The sequence below is a fragment of the Arachis ipaensis genome, chromosome B08 (genome assembly GCF_000816755.2).
Source record: "Arachis ipaensis cultivar K30076 chromosome B08, Araip1.1, whole genome shotgun sequence".
Classification (NCBI taxonomy): domain Eukaryota; kingdom Viridiplantae; phylum Streptophyta; class Magnoliopsida; order Fabales; family Fabaceae; genus Arachis; species Arachis ipaensis.
The window spans coordinates 107,327,754-107,349,595 of record NC_029792.2 but is presented as its reverse complement, the minus strand read 5'-3'; the positions used below and the strand labels follow the sequence as shown (position 1 = coordinate 107,349,595).

Here is a 21,842-nt window from a genome sequence, read left to right as displayed (position 1 = left end):
ACGTGTCTATAATTTGTCCACGTTTTTTTCGTATTAGTACCTATGAATTTATGATTGTAGGGAAGCAAACACCAACTTTAAATCCAACGAACTTATGAGCTACAACAATTTTCGAATAATCTACAACATATGAATTTCTCTGTATTAAAATGTCATGATCAAGGCATAAACTGATGACAAAATGAAAAACTCAGCATGAATAACTCAATTTAAGTAGTCAAGACAAAAGGAAGTTCCGATTTGGACCCAAGAATTCGTGCCTTTGTGTCCGGAAAGTGCTCTACACCAAGATGCGTTGTGACATTACCACTTTCTGTTACTTTAATGGGATAACTAAGCAAATGTCCAGGCAAGTCTTCATCAAGGGTTTCGCTACAGTAAAGGTCCCAATACCTTCTTGAAATATTGTTTATAAGTCTGATACACTCCAAACTCTGTGGAACAAGAAAAGAGCCATCTAGAAAACCCAAGTGCTCGTACCACAAGGCCATTCTAAAGCCATGTATCTGACCCCTGTTTGGCTCATTTCTTTCTATGTGATATGGTTGGTAAGCTCCCATCGCAATCTCTGTATCTCTAGCTCCATCCATGGATCGTTGATTGATATTGGCAGATCCAATAATTATGTATTCATCATCAACTGCGTGAAACAATAATAATCATAATTGACTCTGGAAAGGCATTGGATTGATTTGTTCTTTAGTTTGTATTATTAAATTTGTCATTGTATTTTCAAATTCTTATTTTAACTCAAATATTTTAAATGTCTTCTAGTTAAAAAAAAAAAAAACTAAAATAAAAGTATCATATCCGCAAATGTCATTTATGACATTGAAAATTAGATTTGAAAGTGGAACTTGTCAGCAACCTAAATTCTCAAGGTGAATTATATGGTAAAAATATAAGCTTATTACAGATTTTTTTTTGTATGGGATGAAAAAAAAATTGAAAAAATTAAGACTCACATTTTAAACAACAATAAAATAACAAAAAATAACTATAAAAAGAATTTATATTTTTTTTATACAACTTTAATCTATACAGTAGAGTATCCTAATTCTCAAATATACTTAGTTGTTTAATAATATTATATAAATATAGTATATGAAAAACTTTGACTAACATACAAGCCAATCCACTCTTAAAGATACCTTATCATTAATTTATTGAACAGCCAAAAAATGAGTCTAACGATAATAGGTACAACTAGAATTTAGGAAAAAAATTAATTTAATTTCCTATTAAAACTCGTGAGAACTATAACTTTTGAACTTTAAATTTTAAATTATATTGTGAGTTATAAAACACTACATTTAAGAAATTTAAAATAAATTTAGTCACAAAAATAACCAATATAATAAATTGTACAAACAAATATAATAAATAAGTTACCTATCATCATTTTAGCATGTACATAGATCATGAATCTCCTTGCTTGTTGAGCTCTGTTATAATCTGAGTCATATTGTGGGTGTTTAGAAGGTTTATATTCTCCATTATTCTTCTTTTCACGATTTGCAAGGCAAAAGAAACTCAAATAGTCTTTTGGGTCAGCAGTAATCCCTTTGGCACGTAGAGCTTGGATTATATCAATGTACATCATATCCATTGTCTCCTTCTGCCAACTCAACATGCTTTGAACAGAGTTACTCTCAGGAATACCCTCTGGCCACATTGGAATCACTACATATACACTAAACCTTTCTCCTGCTTCAATCTTGCTGACAATCTTGAGAGACAATTCCTTCGGAATAAGATGCAAAGCTCCCACCTCCTGAACTTGGAGGTTGCCAGAATTCCAGCCAAAAGAGCTTCCCATAAAATACTGATTTTCTATATAGATAAAACTCTTAGCTCTCCTGATAGCAGTAATATAAGCATTTTGGATGCTGCAGTCAAAGATATGTTCTTTTTCATTCATAAGACCCAACCTTGCTACTTCTTCTGCAGAATTTGGGAGGCCCAAAGCTGCTCCTCCATCAATTGATCGAAATAACTGAACATTCCATATTTCTTCATCATCTTCAGGGAACTTATCTAGTGATGAGGGAACAAAAGTGTCAACAAGTGAGTCGATTTCAACAAGACAAACATCCTTCTTACCTTGTTTTCTCCACCTTTGCTCAAAATTCTTTAAAACATCCCTTGCAATTGGTCCTTCTAGGCGACAATGTATGTCATGCCAAGGCTCTCTCGGTCCGCCTTTATCGATTGAGGCTCCTTCGAAGTTTGGCTGGCGAAAATCATTATGATGCACTGTTCCTATGGTACCAAAAATGGAATGGAAAGGTGTGTCATATCTCCCATCACATAGATCAATACCACCAATGAAACTCAAAATTCTTCTCCTACTATCCGATTTTTTATTTGGCATATCACTATCGACGATTATGATCTTTTGATGATGTGTAAACATGGTAGCAACTTCTGTGCCTTGGATAAGGCTTTCCCCTTTGTCAGGATTTCGAGGACATAGAACACAGTGCACTCCAGTTCCATCAAAATAACTCTCTGTGTCTTCATCATGAGTTGTCATAACTCCATCATTCCTTAGCCACTTAATTGAAGTTCTGTCATCCCAAATGAGCATAAGGACCTTAACACCTTCACTGGCCTTCTTTTTAAGAAGCTCACCAAGTGTCAAATTCAAATCACTACTTTCTTGTTTCTTGCAAGTTGATTCCCTAACCAAGGTGATTTTGGTGCAAAGAGACCATCCTGCTATGTAAATCAACTGTTTCGCCTTCGAAATGGCATTAAAGATGTCTTCCCAACATTGATGCAGTTCATAGTACCTACCCTTAGTTAGCAAGATTTCAGGAAAAAATGTGGTTGGTATGTGAGTATCTTGGTAAAGTGTGACCCTACAACCACTTCTCTGAGGAAAGTATGAATGAGTGAGCCCTGCAAAATCGAGACTTTTGATCCCTTGAGACCAGTTAATGTCCTTCGTGACATTAAAAAACTGTAATTTCACATGGATTCTAGGCCTTGCTTTAAGAGGTTTATGTTTTTTATTCAAGATTTCGAGCCATATATCCTTATTTTCTCCATTTACCAACTCTTCCACAGGAAAATATGCTCTTCCAATCACTTTTGCACCAATTATTGTGTCGTCTTCTTTGATATGGAAAACAACTTCACTTGCAATATGAGCAGTGTAAATTCTTAAAGATTGATGCCACTGAAAATTAAAGTGTTCATTTTGGTTTACATATCTAGTCCTGCCCACTATAGTACTGCCTAAATTAATGGTTGTGTATATTCTACAACCACCAATTTTTCCACTTGAGAAGGTTTCTTCTGATAGCTGCATGAATGAACAATAATAAAAGGCAAACTTTGAGCATGTACATGCACATCACAAAACCAAATTTTGAGATAGATTACTAAGATTGTCAAATTAAAATCCTAAACATAGGTAATAAAATGTATATTTTCTCCTATATTGTATTTTGAAAACAAAAGAAGTTAATGACTAGGTATTAAAAAATGTCTACCGATTTGTTATTATATTATTTTGTGTTCCTATTTTTACTTAATTTATTTTCACGCCTTATCCATTTTTTCTTTCACTTTTCTTGTGCTTTCTATTTCAACTAGTTTTTTTTAATTAGGTCCTATTTTCAAATAATTGATAGAAGAGAGGCTTGCAATCCATATGTTACAATAATATTTTGTATATACTATTTAAGTAACAATTTGATTAGGGAATACATTTTTCAAACTAAAAAAAGCCAACAAAAACACCTGTCTTACATGTTTGTCCTCTCTCCTGTGCAATCTTCTCACTCATCATCTCTTTTAATACACTCACTCGTACCTAGGCTCACTCAAACTCACATTTAAAAAAGAAAGAATTCAAAATCTTTATTTTCAAACATTCAATTTCCTTAGGGTGTGTTTTGATTATATCTATTTTAATTGCTTTGGCGGACAAGATAATGGTATATTCGAGTAGCTGGACATGGATCTAGAGTCATTGTGAGCAGTGCCGGAGTTTGAAACAAAATTTTGGAGGGACAAAAAATTTAACATTAAAATTTAATAATAATATTTATATTAAAATAAAATTTATAAATATAATTATTTTTTAAGTTTGTTATTAATAAGATAATAAATAAATAATTTTACAAATAAAAAATATAAAATAATTTATAATAGTACTCTTCGAAATTTTAGTGACTTAAAATCTTCAGTAATTGAATCAAAATTAAATTTTTTAGTAATTTCTTTACAATGTAAATAACCAAACTATCATTTCAAATTTTTAGTAATTTAAAATATTCAATAATTGAATTAGAACTAAACTTTTCAGTAATTTTTTCTTCAATTTCTTTTTTTATTATTTTTATTGCTAAAAATGATCGTTCTATAGTAGTTGTAGAAATCGAAAGAGTTAATATCAAACGAATCAATCTATCAATAAAAAAAATTGCTTGTTAAATAGAGAACTACGAAATGCAAATAGAAAAGCTGTTAGTAAATCTGATTGCTTTAAGTCATAATAAAATATTTGAGTTAATTGAACTATTTTTTATTTTTTAAAAAATTATTATTAATTTTTTTTTATAAAAAATTTGGGAGACTATGGCCCGTTGCCTTAACTAAGCTCCGTCTCTGGTTGTGAGTACAATGGTCACTTTAGATAAAAACATGGTAGATTAGAGTAACTGGATGTGGAATAGGAGTTGCAAGTGATATGTTGTGATGGAGAGATAAAAATTCAATTGTGTTCAGTGGTGATATAAAATGGTGTTGATTGAGGTAACTGGCTGTGATGGCCAAAAAGGGTGGCAATTTTCAATGATGGAATAAAGAAAAATTAGCGACATTGATGGTATGACTGCTATTGATGGAGAATGGTAATGATGGAAGAGAGTGGCAATGATAGAACTATTACCTTCATATACACTAAATTCAGTGGATCTTGAGATTGGCGTCGTACACTAAAATCGTTTTTGAGATTTTAATTACATCAATGATGTTATTGAGAATGAAAAAATTGCACCATATTAATCCCTAACCTATTTTCTGTTAACGATACCTTGACGTAGTTTAATGACGTGGATCTTTGATTACACGTGTCACCTCATAGTTTGACTAGGTATAACAGTATGATGATGTGTCAGTCAGTGACATGTGGCATGTTAATGTAGATATTTACACCACGTATCACAATGCTATTTTGTCACGTGTCGAATTATGCCACGTATCACAATGTTATTTGTCCACGTGTCATCCACTATGTCATCATTAAATATGTACTAAATTGGTCCCTTACTTTGCGTAAAATAACTTATTTAGTTCTTGAAATTGAATGTCGTGTACCAAATTAGTCCATCATCAATTTATTCTCTTTTTTTTATAAATTCAAAATTTTTTAATATAGTTGAATACACTAATTTTAATTTTATCTTTTCACAAGTTATTTAAATATAAGTGTTTTTATAAAATATTTTAAAAATTTTAGTTTTAATTATATAATTTTTTTCTACAATATTTTATTAAAAGAATTATATGAGATATTGATATTGATTTAGTAAAGAATGTAAGTTAAGAGTATAATAATATATCTTAATACAAACTTTTTAATATTTAACACCTTAATAAATATTTTAAGAATACTTGATAAGACACTTGTTAACTAATATAAATTCATTATTCTCATCCATTATAAGAATGTCCGATTCCCCATAAAATTAACTTATCACTAAATTAATAAGATAGATTTATACTGTCGATTATAATAATTTATTTTAATTATCTGTAACTTGGCTAGGCGGTCTTTTCATATATTATACTATTAATTGATATAAGCACTTATTGTAACCATAGCTTGAACAATATTAAATTAAAACAGATACAAATAAATACAAGAGGTAATAATAAAATTTTGGATTTATCGAACATGTGCTCTAATGACACAAGTTAAAATTATTAATTAAAAAATTTATTATAAAAAATTGTATAATAAAAAATATAATTAAAATTAGTGTATCAAAAAAATATTGAAAATTTAAATTTACAAAAAAAATGAGAACAACTGATAAAGGAAATATGGTCCGAAGAATCTCGATAGTAGTTCCATGAACAATCCTTTGCGGGATTGGTTTTTTTTTTATAGTGGAAATGCTATAAAGCGCGAACCAAGATCCATGGAGAAATTATTGCTGAAGTTGTTTGATAATTTGATATTTTCAGAGATGACGACATGTAGAGGTGTTGCGGATCAGGCTGCTGGTCGTGGCCATAACCGTGGTCGGGGGAGAGGGAGGGTTTCTTCCGGTACCCCCGGGACTTCTGGATCCTCTTTTTCTACTCCGATCACCCCGGTCATGAGACATGTTGCGGGGTTAGTGGACCAGCCATTCATCATGGTCCCTAACCCCAACTACGTGCTTTCGTCCACGGCGGCGACGCCACCTCCGTCTGCTCAGCAGCCCATATCCACGGCGACCCGCCTCCAGCGATGGATGCTGTGGTTTCAGAGTCCAGCCATAGAAGCGAGGCAGTAGCTGATGTCCCTCCAGCACTTTCCATCACATGGTTGCACATTTGGCCTGATGGCGGCATGGGGGTAAGTAACCTATTATTGCTCATGTATTTTCTAGCATGGTTGCAATTCCTGTTATTGCTGAAAGTTTCTTAAACTTGATTCCTGTTTAGTGGATTTAGGTTGATTTAAGTATTGATTATTGTTTTCTACTTTTGATGATTATGATTCCTGTTATTGCTAAAGGTTCTTGAAACTTGATTCCTATTTAGTGGATTTAGGTTGATTTAAGTGTTAGTTATTATTTTCTACCTTTAATGATTATGATTCTTGTTATTGCTAAAGGTTCCTGAAACTTGTTATTGCTGAAGGTTCCTGAAACCTGATTTCTGTTTAATGGATTTAGGTTGATTTAAGAGTTGGTTATTATTTTCTACTTTTGATGATTATAATTCCTGTTATTGTTGAAGGTTCCTGAACTTGATTCCTGTTTAGTGGATTTAAGTTGATTTAAGTCTTAGTTATTATTTTTTTACTTTTGATGATTATGATTCCTGTTATTGCTAAAGGTTCATGAAACCTGATTTCTGTTTAGTAGATTTAGGTTGATTTAAGTGTTGGTTATTGTTTTCTACTTTTGATGATTATGATTCCTGTTATCGCCGAAGGCTCCTGAAACCTGATTCCTGTTTAGTGGATTTAGGTTCATTTAAGTGTTCATTATTGTTTTCTATTTTTGATGATTATGATTCCTGTTATCGCTGAAATCTCCTGAAACCTGATTCTTATTTGGTGGATTTAGGTTAATTTGGATTGCCTGTTATTGTGGGTTGTTGTTAGGTTTTTGCGGAACCCAAACGGGTGTACTCAGGAGATGACGAATGTCATCAAGCTAACGTACGACCAGCCTTGGCTCATCTACACGAAGATCCCCGCTGAGACCAGAAAGCTCTGGTTTGAGATGTGGGCGGTAATTTTCTTCACTATTTAATTTTTAAACCCTTTTAGCTAGTCTAATTCATGTTATCTTGTTTACCTAAATTTAAAGCTTCTTTGTTGCAGCTGCACTTCATTTAGGATGTTGAGCACGACCTGACCATTCAGAAGATATTTGACTGTAGGATGGATTGGCGGCTCCAGCAGATGCTGGATGATGTAAAGCATGGGCGGGACTAGTGGACGCATTGGCTCCGACCGGAGGTGCAGAGGGGCCTGTTAGCTCATTAGGAGACCGATGCAGGGTTCAGGCATCGACGTCTCACCAACCGAGCTAATAGGGCATCCCCAGGTCATCTAAGTACACCGGTGGCTTGGCAACCTTAATAAAAACGAAGGGCAGGCTGATATGTAGTTTCTTTAATATTGTTAATAACTTTGTTATGTTATCTGTTTTGCATATCATTACTAGGAATTCTACTAATTTTTTATTTCAATGCAACTGGTGTAGTCGAAGTCATTGGAACGCGAAGCTACATTGGCGGAGACGTTCAAGTACACCTACATACTGAAGGAGAACAAAGCGAGATTTGTTGATCAGCGATCTCAGGACCATTATGTGAGTAAACATACATCTTATTATTTTCTGCTATAAAATTATGAGAGATTAACTATATATCTGTCTTACTAATCAGAGTAACTTGTGTTAATTGCATAGGAGCCCTACACACATAGATTAGAGGTCACGACTCAGCAGAGTGGGGAGGACGCCGCTGATGGATATGTGGCCTCTGTCATCGACCCCGATGCGATTTGGCGTGAGACTGTCGTAGTCCCATACAAGAACCGCATATACAGAATGGGGTCATTCTTCACGAGCAGCCTCTGCACCTCGATGTTGAGGCCGTCGTCAGGCTGCGACACCAGTCAAGCAGTCCATCCCGAGGAAGTCATGGATTTGAGGCTCCAGTTGTAGGAGCTCCAACACAGCCTTCAGCAGTAGGCTCAGGAGCTCAATGATTATCCGGAGAGGTATCAGGAGATCCTCATCCATGTACAGTCTACGGATGAGCTCAGGATGGAGTGGAGGGAGTCGCTGGAGTGAATGCAGTGTATGGAGAGTCAGATGGATGTGTACCAGACCCAAATGCGCGCCACTGGCATCAACTCTGCTGGTGGCAGTAGTAGCGCTGGTAGCACCTAAACATCGTCACCGCCTCCTGCACCGCTGATGCGTGAGCATCTTTCCTATCTTTTCATAGTGAATTTGCACTTAGTTTGTAGAGTTTAATCAAGAATTAATTATCTTTTAGCCACTATGGATGCTACTTTGAGTTGTGTGTAATTCTGTTTATTTTAGGTAGCATTTGGTTAGATTTGATGGAGCTTCCACAGAAAAAGAGAAGAAGGGTATCTAGGGAAGGAATGGCTTAGAAGATGGAGAGAAAGCTTGCACAAATAGAATCAGCACAAGAATTAAAGGAGATGACAGCGAGGAGCGACGCGTGCGCGTACCTGACGCGTACGCGTGACATGCGCCACATGCAGAAAACACTGATTTGGATTCTGATTTAAACTTTTATTTTAAAATAGGAAAAGATATTATTTTTAGTTTTAGAAAATAGATTTTAAATTAATTAGGATTAGATATAAAAGAGAAAAGAAACTTCTCTTTTAGGGATTGGCCAATTAGTTAACTTTTCATTCCACCTCTGCCCAATTTACAATCCTAGTTTTCACTCTTTTCCATGAGCAACTAAACCTTCACTGTTAAGGTTAGGAGCTCTGTCTATTGTAAGGATTGATTCTATTATTTTTCTATTTTAATTCATGTACTGATTTATATTTCAAGAATTATTTTTTATCTTTATTTTATGAATTTGGGTGGAACGGAAGTATGACCCTCTTTTTAATTGAGTTCTTGTATAACTTGGAAAAGCTCTTTACTTGACAACAGCTTGAAAACAATTTCTCCTAAATTTCTAGTTTATCTGAATTTAACGGGATATGTGACATATAATCCTCTTATATTTGAGTTATTAGGATTTCTGTGGCATATAACTAGAATTGAACTTCACCCTCTAATTGAAATTAATTGACCAAGGAATTGGCTATTGATGAAAGTTAGAAGAGACTAGAAAGGTCTAAGGAATTAGGGTCTAGTCAAATATAGTTGCCATGAATTAAATCTTACATGATTAAAATAGATTAATAAGAAAAGTCAATCCAAAAATTAGATAACTCTGAAGCCTTAACTATTTCTCCATATTTTATTCCCAACTTATTGATTTGCCTGTCTTCTGTTTAATGCTTTTTGAACTCTCAAACACTATTTTCTGTTTGTCTAATTAAGTAAATCACTTAACCATTGTTGCTTAGTCCATCAATCCTCATGGGATCGACCCTCACTCACCTGAGGTATTACTTGGTACGACCCGATGCACTTGCCGGTTAGTTTGTGGGTTATAAATTCCGCACCAAGTTTTTGGCGCCGTTACCGGGGATTGATAGTGATTAACAACTATCAGTTATTTGATTTCTTAGATTAGGCGTTTTAGTTTTAATTTTATTTAAATCTTGCTTAGTATTTTCGAAATTTTTTTTAAATAAATAGATAGTACTAATATTTTTCCTTAATTTCTGAAATTAAGTTTGGTGTCACCTAGTTAATTTCATTTTAATTCTCTCGTTTATTTTCCCTGTTAATTTTCAAAATTTTTTTTGTCTAATTTTAGTTATCATTTTCAAAATTTTTCTGTTTTATTTATTTAGTATTTCTATTTTATTATTTTACACAGGTTATCTCACTAGGAGTTCTCTGCACTCTGACGTAGAGAATCCCATCTTTTCTTGTTTTCTGTTTATTTATGTGCAGGAACAGAGACAAGGAACCTCTTTTAGACTTTGATCCTGAACCTGAAAAGACTTTCAGGCGGCGTTTACAACAAGCAAGACTTTATAAGGCTGCAGAATCCATTATGGATCCTAATAATGCTGTTAATGCCAATGTGGCAAATCCGAATGGGGATGATCAACAAAGGAGAGTGCTTGGCTCTTACTCTGCTCCTACTACAGATCTTTATGGAAAAAGCATTGTGGTGCCTCCTATAGCTGCGAACAACTTTAAATTGAAGCCACAATTGATCACTCTGGTGTAACAAAACTGCCAGTATCATGGTCTTCCCCACGAAGACCCAAATCAATTTATTTCTAACTTTCTGCAGAATTGTGATACTATGAAGACAAATAGAGTGAACCCATAGGTGTACAAACTCATGCTCTTCCCGTTTGCTCTGAGGGATGGAGCAAAGATATGGCTAGATTCCCAACCCAAAGAGAGTTTGGATACTTGAGACAAGGTTGTTACTAAGTTTCTTACTAAATTTTTCCCACCAAAGAAGCTGACTAAGCTTAGGGTGGAGGTTCAAACCTTCAGGCAGAAGGATGGTGAAACTCTTTATGAAGCTTGGGAGAGGTACAAGCTACTGACTAGGAAATGCCCTTCGGACATGTTCTCCAAATGGACCCAACTAGATATCTTTTATGAAGGCTTGGGTGAAATGTCCAAGATGTGCTTAGATAATTCTGCAGGTGGTTCACTGCACAAGAAGAAGACACCAGAGGAGACTATTGAGCTTATTGAATTGGTTGCTAGCAACCAATATTTATACTCATCTAACAGGAATCTTGTGAACTCTGAGACTCCTCAGAAGAAGGGTGTTATGGAAGTAGAAGCTCTTAATGCTATTCTTGCTCAGAACAAGCTTATGTCTCAGCAAATAAATCTACTTACTCAGCAGATGGGTGGAATGCAAGTCTCAGCTATCAACACCCAAAATCCACCTCAAGAGGTCCCTTATGACATGATAGGTAATTTTATACAAAATGAGAATTATGATTATGCTCAATCTTTTTCTGAACAGGTAAATTACATGGGGAATGGTCCTAGAAACCCTAATAATGATCCATACTCTAAGACATACAATCTTGGGTGGATGGACCAACCTCAGAGATCTCAGAATTTCAACAATAATTCTCAAGGCGGTTTCCAACAGAACAATCATAATAATCGCCAATTTCAGTCTCATCAACAACAACCACCTCAGCAGACAAACTCTCAATCCCAACAAGATTCTAATTGGGAGATGATGAGGAGTTTTATGCAGGAAACCAGAGCCTCCATTAGAAATTTGGATGTACAAATAGGCCAACTAAGCAAGCAAATACCTGAGAGGTCTGCAAATACAATTTAAAACTTGGAGATTCAGATGGGTCAATTAGCCACAAAAGTTAATGAAATTGATAAGAGGACCATTAATAGCCTTTCTGGTACTACAATTCCAAATTCAAGAGAGGAATGCAAGGCTATCACCTTGATAAATGGACAAGTGGCAAGTATGGAAGCACAAGTTAATGAGGAGCCAGTTGAAAAAGAAGCTACAGAGGAGAAGAAGGAAGAAGTAGAGCACGCCCCTCCAAAGCATGCAGACAACCCATTCCCTGACTCTCTTGACACTTATCCTACATTGCCAAAGGCTCCTGAATACAAGTCAAAAATTCCATATCCTCAGAGGCTTCAGAAGGCTTCCAAAGAAAAGTAATTTTCTAAATTTTTAGATGTCTTCAAGAAGCTACAGCATAGGCTCTTGAGCAAATGCCTCTCTATGCTAAATTTATGAAAGAATTGTTGACCCACAAGAGGAATTGAAAGGAATAAGAAACAGTGGTGTTAACCAAGGAATGTAGTGCCATTATTTAACACAACCTTCCTGAGAAGATGCCAGACCCAGGGAGCTTTGTCATTCCTTGCACCATTGGAGATGTCACCATTCAGAGAGCTTTATGTGATCTTAGAGCTAGTATCAATCTCATGCCACTTTCAGTGATGAAAAAGCTTCAAATTGAGGAGGTAAAACCCACTCGTATTTCTCTTCAACTTGCTGATCTTTCTATTAAATTACCTGTGGGTGTTGTTGAGGATTTACTTGTGAAAGTAGGACCATTCATTTTTCCTGTTGATTTTGTTATATTAGACATGGAAGAGGAGGTAAAATCCTCTATTATACTTGGTAGACCCTTTTTAGCTACAGGTAGAGCTTTGATTGATGTGCAAAAGGGTGAATTAACCTTGAGGGTCAATAAAGAATAGGTGGTCCTTAATGTTTTTAAGGCTCTCAAGCACCCTAATGATTCTGAAGGGTGTATGAAAATAGATGTTATTGAACCACTTGTTCAAGAGGTACTGAAAGCTGAGGCACTTGATGACATTCTGGATCCTATTTCTGAGTGTGAATTAGTTGAAGTTGATGATTCACCACCCCAAAAGGCTGTGGTTCACACGCCTAAAGCAGAGGAGGAAGCCCCCAAGCTTGAGCTCAAACCTTTACCTCCTTCTCTGAAATATATGTTCTTGGGTGAAAATGATTCATATCCAGTGATTATTAGCTCTTCCTTGAAGCCTGAAGAGGTAGAGGCGCTTATTTCAGTGCTCAGGAGCCATAAAACAGCTCTTGGGTGGACCATTAGTGACTTGAAAGGGATTAGTCCAACCAAGTGTATGCACAAGATCCTCCTTGAAGATGATGTTAAACCAGTTGTGCAACCACAAAGGAGACTCAATCCAACCATGAAAGAGGTGGTCCAAAAAGAGGTAATGAAATTATGGGAAGCAAGTATTATTTACCCTATTTCTGACAGTCCTTGGGTAAGTTTTGTGCAGGTAGTTCCCAAGAAAGGAGGGATGACAGTGATCAATAATGAATAGAATGAGCTTATTCCTACAAGAACAGTCACAGGTTGGAGAATGTGTATAGACTACAGGAGGCTCAACACTGCTACAAGGAAGGATCACTTCCCCCTTCCTTTCATTGATCAGATGCTTGAGAGGTTAGCTGGTCATGCTTTTTATTATTTTCTAGATGGATATTTTGGATATAATCAAATTGAAGTGGACCCTCAAGATCAAGAGAAGACAGCATTCACATGCCCCTTTGGAGTATTCGCCTACAGGAGAATGCCTTTTGGACTTTGTAATGCTCCAGCAACTTTTCAGAGGTGTATGCTTTCAATTTTTTTCTGATATGGTTGAAAAGTTCATTGAGATATTTATGGATAATTTTTCTGTTTTTGGTAATTCTTTTGAATCCTGCCTTAAGCATTTATCTCTTGTCTTGAAACGGTGTCAAGAATCAAACTTTGTTTTAAATTGGAAAAAATGTCATTTTATGGTTACAGAAGGTATTGTTCTTGGACACCGGATTTCAAGTAAGGGAATTGAGGTTGATAGAGCAAAGGTGGAGGTAATTGAAAAATTACCACCACCAGCTAATGTTAAGGCAGTCAGGAGTTTCTTGGGTCATGCAGGATTTTATAGAAGATTTATAAAGAATTTTTCTAAAATTGCTAAACTATTAAGCAACTTGTTAGTTGTTGATGTTCCCTTTGTTTTTAATGCTGAATGTCTGCATGCTTTTGAAACTCTAAAAGCAAATCTTACCTCTGCTCCCATCATAGCTCCCCCTGACTGGGATTTACCATTTGAATTATTATGTGATGCCAGTGACTTTGCTATAGGAGCTGTTTTAGGACAGAGGCATGGTAAGCTTGTACATGTTATTTACTATGCTAGCCGCATATTAAATGATGCCCAAAAGAATTACACAACTACAGAAAAAGAATTATTAGCTATTGTGTATGCTGTTGATAAGTTTAGGTCCTATTTAATTGGTTCTAAGATTATTATTTATACTGATCATGTTGCTTTGAAGTACCTTCTAACCAAGCAGGACTCTAAACCAAGATTAATTAGATGGGTGTTACTCCTTCAGGAGTTTGATATTGGGATAAAAGATAGGAAAGGGTCAGAAAATCAAGTAGCTGACCATCTCTTCAGAATTGAGCCTGATGTAGGAGTACAACCACCCACAGCTGTGACTGAGACATTTTTGGATGAGCAATTGTTCCTCATTCAGTAGGCTTCATGGTTTGCAGACATTGCAAATTACAAGGCCATAAATTTTATTCCAAAGGAGTACAGTAGGCAACAAGTAAAGAAGCTATTGACTGATGCAAAGTACTACATTTGGGAGGAACCATACCTTTTTAAAAGGTGTTCAGATGGTATCATCCGGAGATGTGTCCTAGATGAAGAAACACAGCAGATTCTTTAGCACTGTCATGGTTCTGATTATGGAGGCCACTTTGGTGGTGAAAAGACCGCTACAAAGGTCCTTTAGAGCGGGTTTTACTGGCCGACTCTCTTCAGAGACTCAAGAGCATTTGTGAAGCACTGTGACAGATGTGAAAAAGTCACAAATTTCCCTGCCAACCACGAAATGCCATAGCGGGGGATTCTTGAGGTTGAGCTGTTTGATGTGTGGGGTATTGATTTCATGGGACCTTTCCCACCCTCACATTCAAACAACTATATTCTAGTGGTAGTTGACTATGTGTCCAAGTGGGTGGAAGCTGTGGCTCTACCTACCAATGACGCCAGGGTGGTAATGAGCTTTCTTCAGAGATATATCTTTAGCCGGTTTGGTGTCCCAAGGACACTCATTAGTGATGGAGGAAGTCACTTCTGTAATAGACAGCTAGACTCTCTTCTGCAGAGATATGGAGTCCGTCATAAAGTGGCAACCCCCTATCACCCTCAGACAAGTGGACAGGTTGAAGTTTCTAACAGGGAACTTAAGAGGATCCTAGAGAAAACCGTCAGTGTTTCAAGAAAGGACTGGTCTAAGAAGCTTGATGATGCTCTCTAGGCATACCGGACAGCTTACAAGACTCCTATTGGCATGTCCCCTTATCAGCTGGTCTATGGTAAAGCCTATCACTTGCCAGTTGAGCTGGAGCATAAAGCTTACTGGGCAATCAGGTATCTGAATCTTGATTCAGAAGCTGCAGGAATTAAGTGAATGCTTCAGTTGAATGAGCTTGATGAATTCAGATATTCAGCCTATGAGAATGCCAAGCTCTATAAGGAGAAAACCAAGTTATTGCACGACAAGAAGATTGCCATCAGAGTCTTTGAGCCAGAACAGATAGTGCTTCTATAATTCAAGGCTCAAACTCTTTTCCGGGAAGCTGAAATCCCGGTGGTCAGGATCGTTTGTGGTTACCAGAGCTTTACCATATGGTCATGTAGAAATACAGGAAGAGAATTCTGACAGAAAATTTACAGTGAATGGCCAGAGATTGAAGCACTATCTGGGAGGCGAGATTGATCTCCAGAGGTCCGCTCATCTGCTGAATTAGCAGAACTGATCGTCAAGCTAGTGACGTTAAAGAAGTGCTTGTCAGGAGGCAACCCGATAATTTCGTATCCTTAGTTATTTTTCATAGTAGTAGTTTTCTTACTTATTTGATTTTTATTGAGTTTTTACTATTTTTCTGATCATGCAGCTATTTATAATAGGAACCGAACACTTCAGGCGAAAAAAAGAAAAAAAAAGAGCACACGACGCGCAAGTGTTGCTGACGCGTACGCGTCATATGTGTGTGTGTGAAAAATAGAAGTGAACAGAGAGTTGAGCAGGAGTGGCGCTGGAACTATGTTTTGTGCACAAACAATCCCACGCGTACGCGTACCTCACGCGTGCGCGTCATTTGCGCTTTTAGCCACCTACGCGTGCGCGTCCTTGACGCGTACACGTGACCCTGAAAATCGGCGTAAATGGGTGTATGGCCAGAGAGCTATGATGGTGTGGGGCTGGAATGGTGCTGGGAGCACAAGCCCCACCACGCGTACGCGTCCTTGATGCGTGCGCGTCGTTTTCCCATCCTGGCCATCCACGCGTACGCGTCCCAGACGCGTACGCGTCACTTGAAATTTGCGCGATCCACGCGTACGCGTGCCTTACGCATACGCGTCGCATGCGACGCCCAAATTAAACCCCTCAGCACCTGATTTCAATTCATTCACCCCCAATCCTAATTCTCTCGTGTTCCTTTATCCTTTTATTCTTCTTTCATCATACTAATTTTTATGTCTTTTTATGTCCCCCTCTGTTTTCAGTTCTTCTTTGCTTGAGGACAAGCAAACCTTTAAGTTTGGTGTTGATGTCGCTTCGCTGATGGTTTTTCGGTTTAATTTTATGGTACTAAAGGGAGGCAAATCATCTTCACGGAGGAGCATAGCCGGAGGAATGAGATGGCCACCAACATAACTGAGGTGGTTGAGTTCCTTTTATTCTATATTCCTTCCCGCTCTTACTATGTTATGTTCCGGTTTTCTGCTATTTTGTCTCGTTTATTGCATGATCCTTTATTAGTTAGATTCTTAGGTTCTAGTTAGTTTTACTATTTTGAAATTTTCTGTTAATTCCTTTAATGTTGAAAGATGCCTCATGTATTGTCCACTGAGCTTGAAATCAAAAAGAAAGAAGAAAAGATGTAGTGCATGAGAAATTGAGTTTAATTTTTAGAGTAGTCTCATTTATTCAAATATGGTGGTATTTTCTGTGACTCTGAATGCATGATATGAATAGTGCATATTTAAATTTGAATCAAAGAATGTTGATATACAAGGAACAGGGATTTAGAGAATTATTATGACTTCTCTGAAATAAACAAAAATTTAATCCTTGAAGCAAAAGAAACAGCAAAGAAAAAGAAAAAAAAGGATATAAAGGCAAGGTCCAAGGCTCTGAGCATTAATGACTAGGGAGGTCAGACATGATTAAAAGCTCAAAGAGTTGTTTCCCTAGTCATATGCTTGTGGTATTCTTGTGTCAAGTAATCCTTGAGACAAAACATTTAGAGTCGAGATCAATTGCAATTAACAGAGTATGCCAAAGACTTTGAGTACCACTGTCTGGGAGTAATTGAAAGGAAAATCAAAACTTAAAGAGAGTTTCCCAGTTAAGTGCTTGTGGTATTTCTGTGTCAAGTGAAGCTTGAGACAAAACATTTAAAGTCACGGCTAAGCTCAAGGTGCAAAGCACCAAAGAAAAGAGAATCAAAGAAAAATTGTTGTGTTCAAGGGTTAAATCGAGTTACAAAAGATCAGAGAATTCATAATATTATCCGGATTCTAATTCCAAATGACAGTGACATCCTTCTGATTCAAAGGAGAGTGAGATGCCAAAACTATTCAAGATTGCAGTTGTAAACCCCACTATAAGAAGAGACATGAGCTTAATCGAACTCTCATTCTCATGCAAATTCACATCCTAAGCCTATATTAGTTTGGTTGCTTGAGGACAAGCAACAATTCAAGTTTGGTGTTGTGATGCGTGAGCATCTTTCCTATCTTTTTTTAGTGAATTTTCACTTAATTTGTAGAGTTTAATCAAGAATTAATTATCTTTTAGCCACTATGGATGCTACTTTGAGTTGTGTACAATTCTGTTTATTTTAGGTAGCATTTGGTTGGATTTGATGGAGCTTTTGCAGAAAAAGAGAAGAAGAGTATCTAGGGCAGGAATGGCTTAGAAGATGGAGAGAAAGCTTGCATAAATGGAATCAGCACAAGAATTAAAGGAGATGACAGCGAGGAGCGACGCGTGCGCGTACCTGACGCGTACGCGTGAAAAGCGAAGTTGCTCAGTGACGCGTGCGCGTACCTGACGCGTACGCGTGACTGATGACGCGTACGTGTGACATGCGCCACATGCAGAAAACGCTGATTTGGATTCTGATTTAAACTTTTATTTTAAAATAGGAAAAGATATTATTTTTAGTTTTAGAAAATAGATTTTAAATTAATTAGGATTAGATATAAAAGAGAAAAGAAACTTCTCTTTTAGGGATTGGCCAATTAGTTAACTTTTCATTCCACCTCAACCCAATTTACAATCCTAGTTTTCACTCTTTTTCATGAGCAACTAAACCTCCACTGTTAAGGTTAGGAGCTCTGTCTATTGTATGGATTGATTCTATTATTTTTCTATTTTAATTCATGTACTGATTTATATTTCAAGAATTATTTTCGTTCTTTATTTTATGAATTTGGGTGGAACGGAAGTATGACCCTCTTTCTAATTGAGTTCTTGTATAACTTGGAAAAGCTCTTTACTTGAACAACAGCTTGAAAACAATTTCTCCTAAATTTCTAGTTTATCTGAATTTAACGGGATACGTGACATATAATCCTCTTATATTTGGGTAATTAGAATTTTTGTGGCATATAACTAGAATTGAACTTCACCCTCTAATTGGAATTAATTGACCAATGAATTGGCTATTGATGAAAGTTAGAGGAAACTAGAAAGGTCTAAGGAATTAGGGTCTAGTCAAATATAGTTGCCATGAATTAAATCTTACATGATTAAAATAAATTAATAAGAAAAGTCAATCCAGAAATTAGATAACTCTGAAACCTTAACTGTTTCTCCATATTTTATTCCCAACTTATTGATTTGCCTGTCTTCTGTTTAATGCTTTTTGAACTCTCAAACACTATTTTCTGTTTGTCTAACTAAGTGAATCACTTAACCATTGTTGCCTAGTCCATCAATCCTCGTGGAATCGACCCTCACTCACCCGAGGTATTACTTGGTACGACCCGGTGCACTTGCCAGTTGGTTTGTGGGTTATAAATTCCGCACCAACCGCCGATCGAAGGCCATCGGACTGATGACGATGGCTACCTGGATTTGTAGATATTAGGTTTTTATTTTATTGTTTCGTACATTTACTTAGTGTACCTGACTTTTATTTAATTTGCACATTGTATTATTTATATATTTTAAATATAAAATATTCATTATTTATGAATTCACCACTAATTGTGTCAAAAAAATTTAAATTTAAAATACAAATTAACCATTTATTTCAAATTAAAAAAAATAATATTATCATCGGAATTACTGGTGGAATTATTCGACGATAACATGGTGCAAAAACAATATGTTTTGGTGCCAATATTATCGTCGGACACATCCGCCGATAACCAATTCGTCCTCTTAGCTAATAATCTGTAGTAAAATCTGACGATAATTACTGTCGGATGAAATAAATCCGACGATAAATATTTGCCAGTAAAATTTATACCAGCTGATTGTTTTTGACTGCACATTCGACGATAATTTCATTTCCGTTGGATATATTTGATGCATCTAACAGTAACTCGATAATACTAAGTAATTTTCTTGTAATAAGAATGCTATTTTTTCTTAGTAAAAGTATAAAAAGAATAAATAAAAGGGTAGACAATAAGTATTTTAGGTGTCAAATAGCATGTCGTGTCACACAAGTGGATCAAGAAATATGTATAGATGATGTTAGAGGATAAATATTTTTTTGTTATTAATTTTAGCTAATATTTTAGGCCAACATTATATTTTTATAAAAAATACTATAGACATATCAAATTACCCAGAAGCAAATATATTACCAAACAAAAGCAGAGCAGAACAACGTATATAAATCAAGATGCTTAATATAGGTTTCATGGTGCTTTGATTTTCAGGGAATTTGAAGCATGTACCTTGGGGAAACAATTGCAGCAGTCATTCACATAGAGGTTATCAGCTTCAAAGATTGTAACGTGAAGAACACCATGCAGTAGTGTTCCTTCTCTTATTTTTGCCATTGCAAGTGCTCAAAAACCTAGCCTCCAGAACCCAGAAGATGTTATTGAAATAAAAGTATAACAGCATAACAAAAGACTAGAAATGAATAAGAAATAATGTTCCCGGGCTATATAAGCCTACAAGGCTATAACATACAGCATCTTTTTTTATAAAGAAAAGACAAACTGGAACCACTTAAGGCAGTTGAAGACATTGTTATATACTATAAGGTGATAGTGGTGCGGTTAAAAATGAGGTGTAAAGTAATCATTTTAAAATTACTAGTTGATGATAAATAATAAATAATGCAAAAAGTATATAACTAAATCATTAGACTTTGTTAATATTTTTGAATTGATAATATGAGACTTGCGTATGAAACGCAGTTTTACATATGATAAACTAAAATAAACATAGTTGTCCCGCTTGGCCGAATGGTTGTTAAGACACAATTTTTATTTTTGATACAGAGGGGAAAGAATTACGTCCTTGGCTTCTGGCGGCTAGTTTCAAAGACACAGTTGGAGGATGTGATTCTACATTATAAATGTCATGATATTTGGTTTGGGATTTGATCATAGGGATGCATGAGGCCCAAAAGATATTTTTGAGATGGGTTGAGACTTGAGAGACTATTATTTTTAAGAACTAGCTAACATGTGTTGTAAATTGGTAAAATTTATAGTATAAATAGGTCAAAATATCATTCAACTAATTATGGATAGGAAAGAAGTTCACAACTTTAAACTCCATTTAGCCATGGATTTCCTAATTATTTTTCACTCCAATTGCTCTTGGACTCCCCTCCATGTTGGATTCCTATCCCCTTTGGACTCCTTCCTTCTTGCCACGTTCTTATCCTTTGTAGACTCCTACTATCCATTGACTTTTATTGATATTGAACTCCTAATTTTTTTTATTCTTTTTTTTTATTAAAGCATATCTTTTAAATTTTTAGAATTATCAAATTAATTTTACTTTTTATTCTATTCGATATCTTGATATGTTTGTTTAAGTTGTTTAAGGTTTAAAAGACAAGAATGGAAAAAAAGCATATAAAAGTGTAAATTTATTTTATAAAGAAATGAAGAATTGAAAAAACTACAAAGATGCGTACGCATCATGTATGTGTACACATGAGGTTCATACGTATCATACATGCGTAGGTATCATATCCAGTGCATGCCTAATTTAAAATGACATGTGACTCATGATTTGAAAATCATTTTGTTCCATTAAAACCAATTTAAAATCATATTGATGCAATTCTTGAAGAGGAGCATACACACATTCATATACACTCATTTTTTTTAGGATTTTGGAGACTTTGAATTCTAGAAAAAAACTCCAACTTCTCTCTAGAATTTAAAAGTTTTTCATAAATTTCTCTCTTATTTTTAGGTTTTAGTTTATTTAATTATAGTTTGTAGTTTATAATTTTTTATTTTGATACTCTAGTGTCTTAGAATTTTTTGTTAGTTTTGTATTTTATTATTTTAAGTCCTTGAACTCTTGTTGAATTTATATTTTTCATGAATGAATTTATATTTTTCAAGAACGACAAGAGCAGAGAAAAACCACAAAAACTTTATGTTGAACAGAAAAGATTTACGTTGAACAGAGAGCGTTTACGTTAATATGGGAGAGCGCGTGTATCACAAACAACGTGAGGGGAGGAGGCGTGTTAAAAAAATGTTTGGAAGACTTGGTTAGAATTTTTGCATATAGAGCATTATTAATTCTTTAATATATTGAACTTGTATATTATCAGTTTCTTCTCAATTCCAACCCTTTTTAACACTTAGTAGTTTCTTTCTATCTTCTATTTTATTAGGAAATAAATATTTTTTTTAAAAAATATTATTTGTATACTAAAATTAGTCACTAAAATCAGC

The 21,842-nt window shown here is 35.4% G+C and overlaps 1 protein-coding gene across 1 annotated transcript; it reads right to left on the bottom strand.

Moving 5' to 3' along the window:
• Positions 77-20,121, bottom strand: LOC107614526 (phospholipase D alpha 1). The gene is made up of 3 exons (XM_016316716.2): positions 19,863-20,121; positions 1,393-3,310; positions 77-640 (listed from the first exon to the last, which is right to left on the bottom strand). The coding sequence occupies exons 1-3, from the start codon at positions 19,965-19,967 to the stop codon at positions 210-212; spliced, it is 2,454 nt and encodes an 817-aa protein (XP_016172202.1). The 5' UTR covers positions 19,968-20,121; the 3' UTR covers positions 77-209.

Coding starts and splice junctions, on each gene's coding strand:
- LOC107614526 (XM_016316716.2), bottom strand. CDS start 19,967: ATGGCAAAAATAAGAGAAGGAACACTACTGCATGGTGTTCTTCACGTT. Junction 3,311..19,862: donor GCTGCAATTGTTTCCCCAAG/GTACATGCTTCA, acceptor TCATTCATGCAG/CTATCAGAAGAAACCTTCTC. Junction 641..1,392: donor ACATGCTAAAATGATGATAG/GTAACTTATTTA, acceptor TGTTTCACGCAG/TTGATGATGAATACATAATT.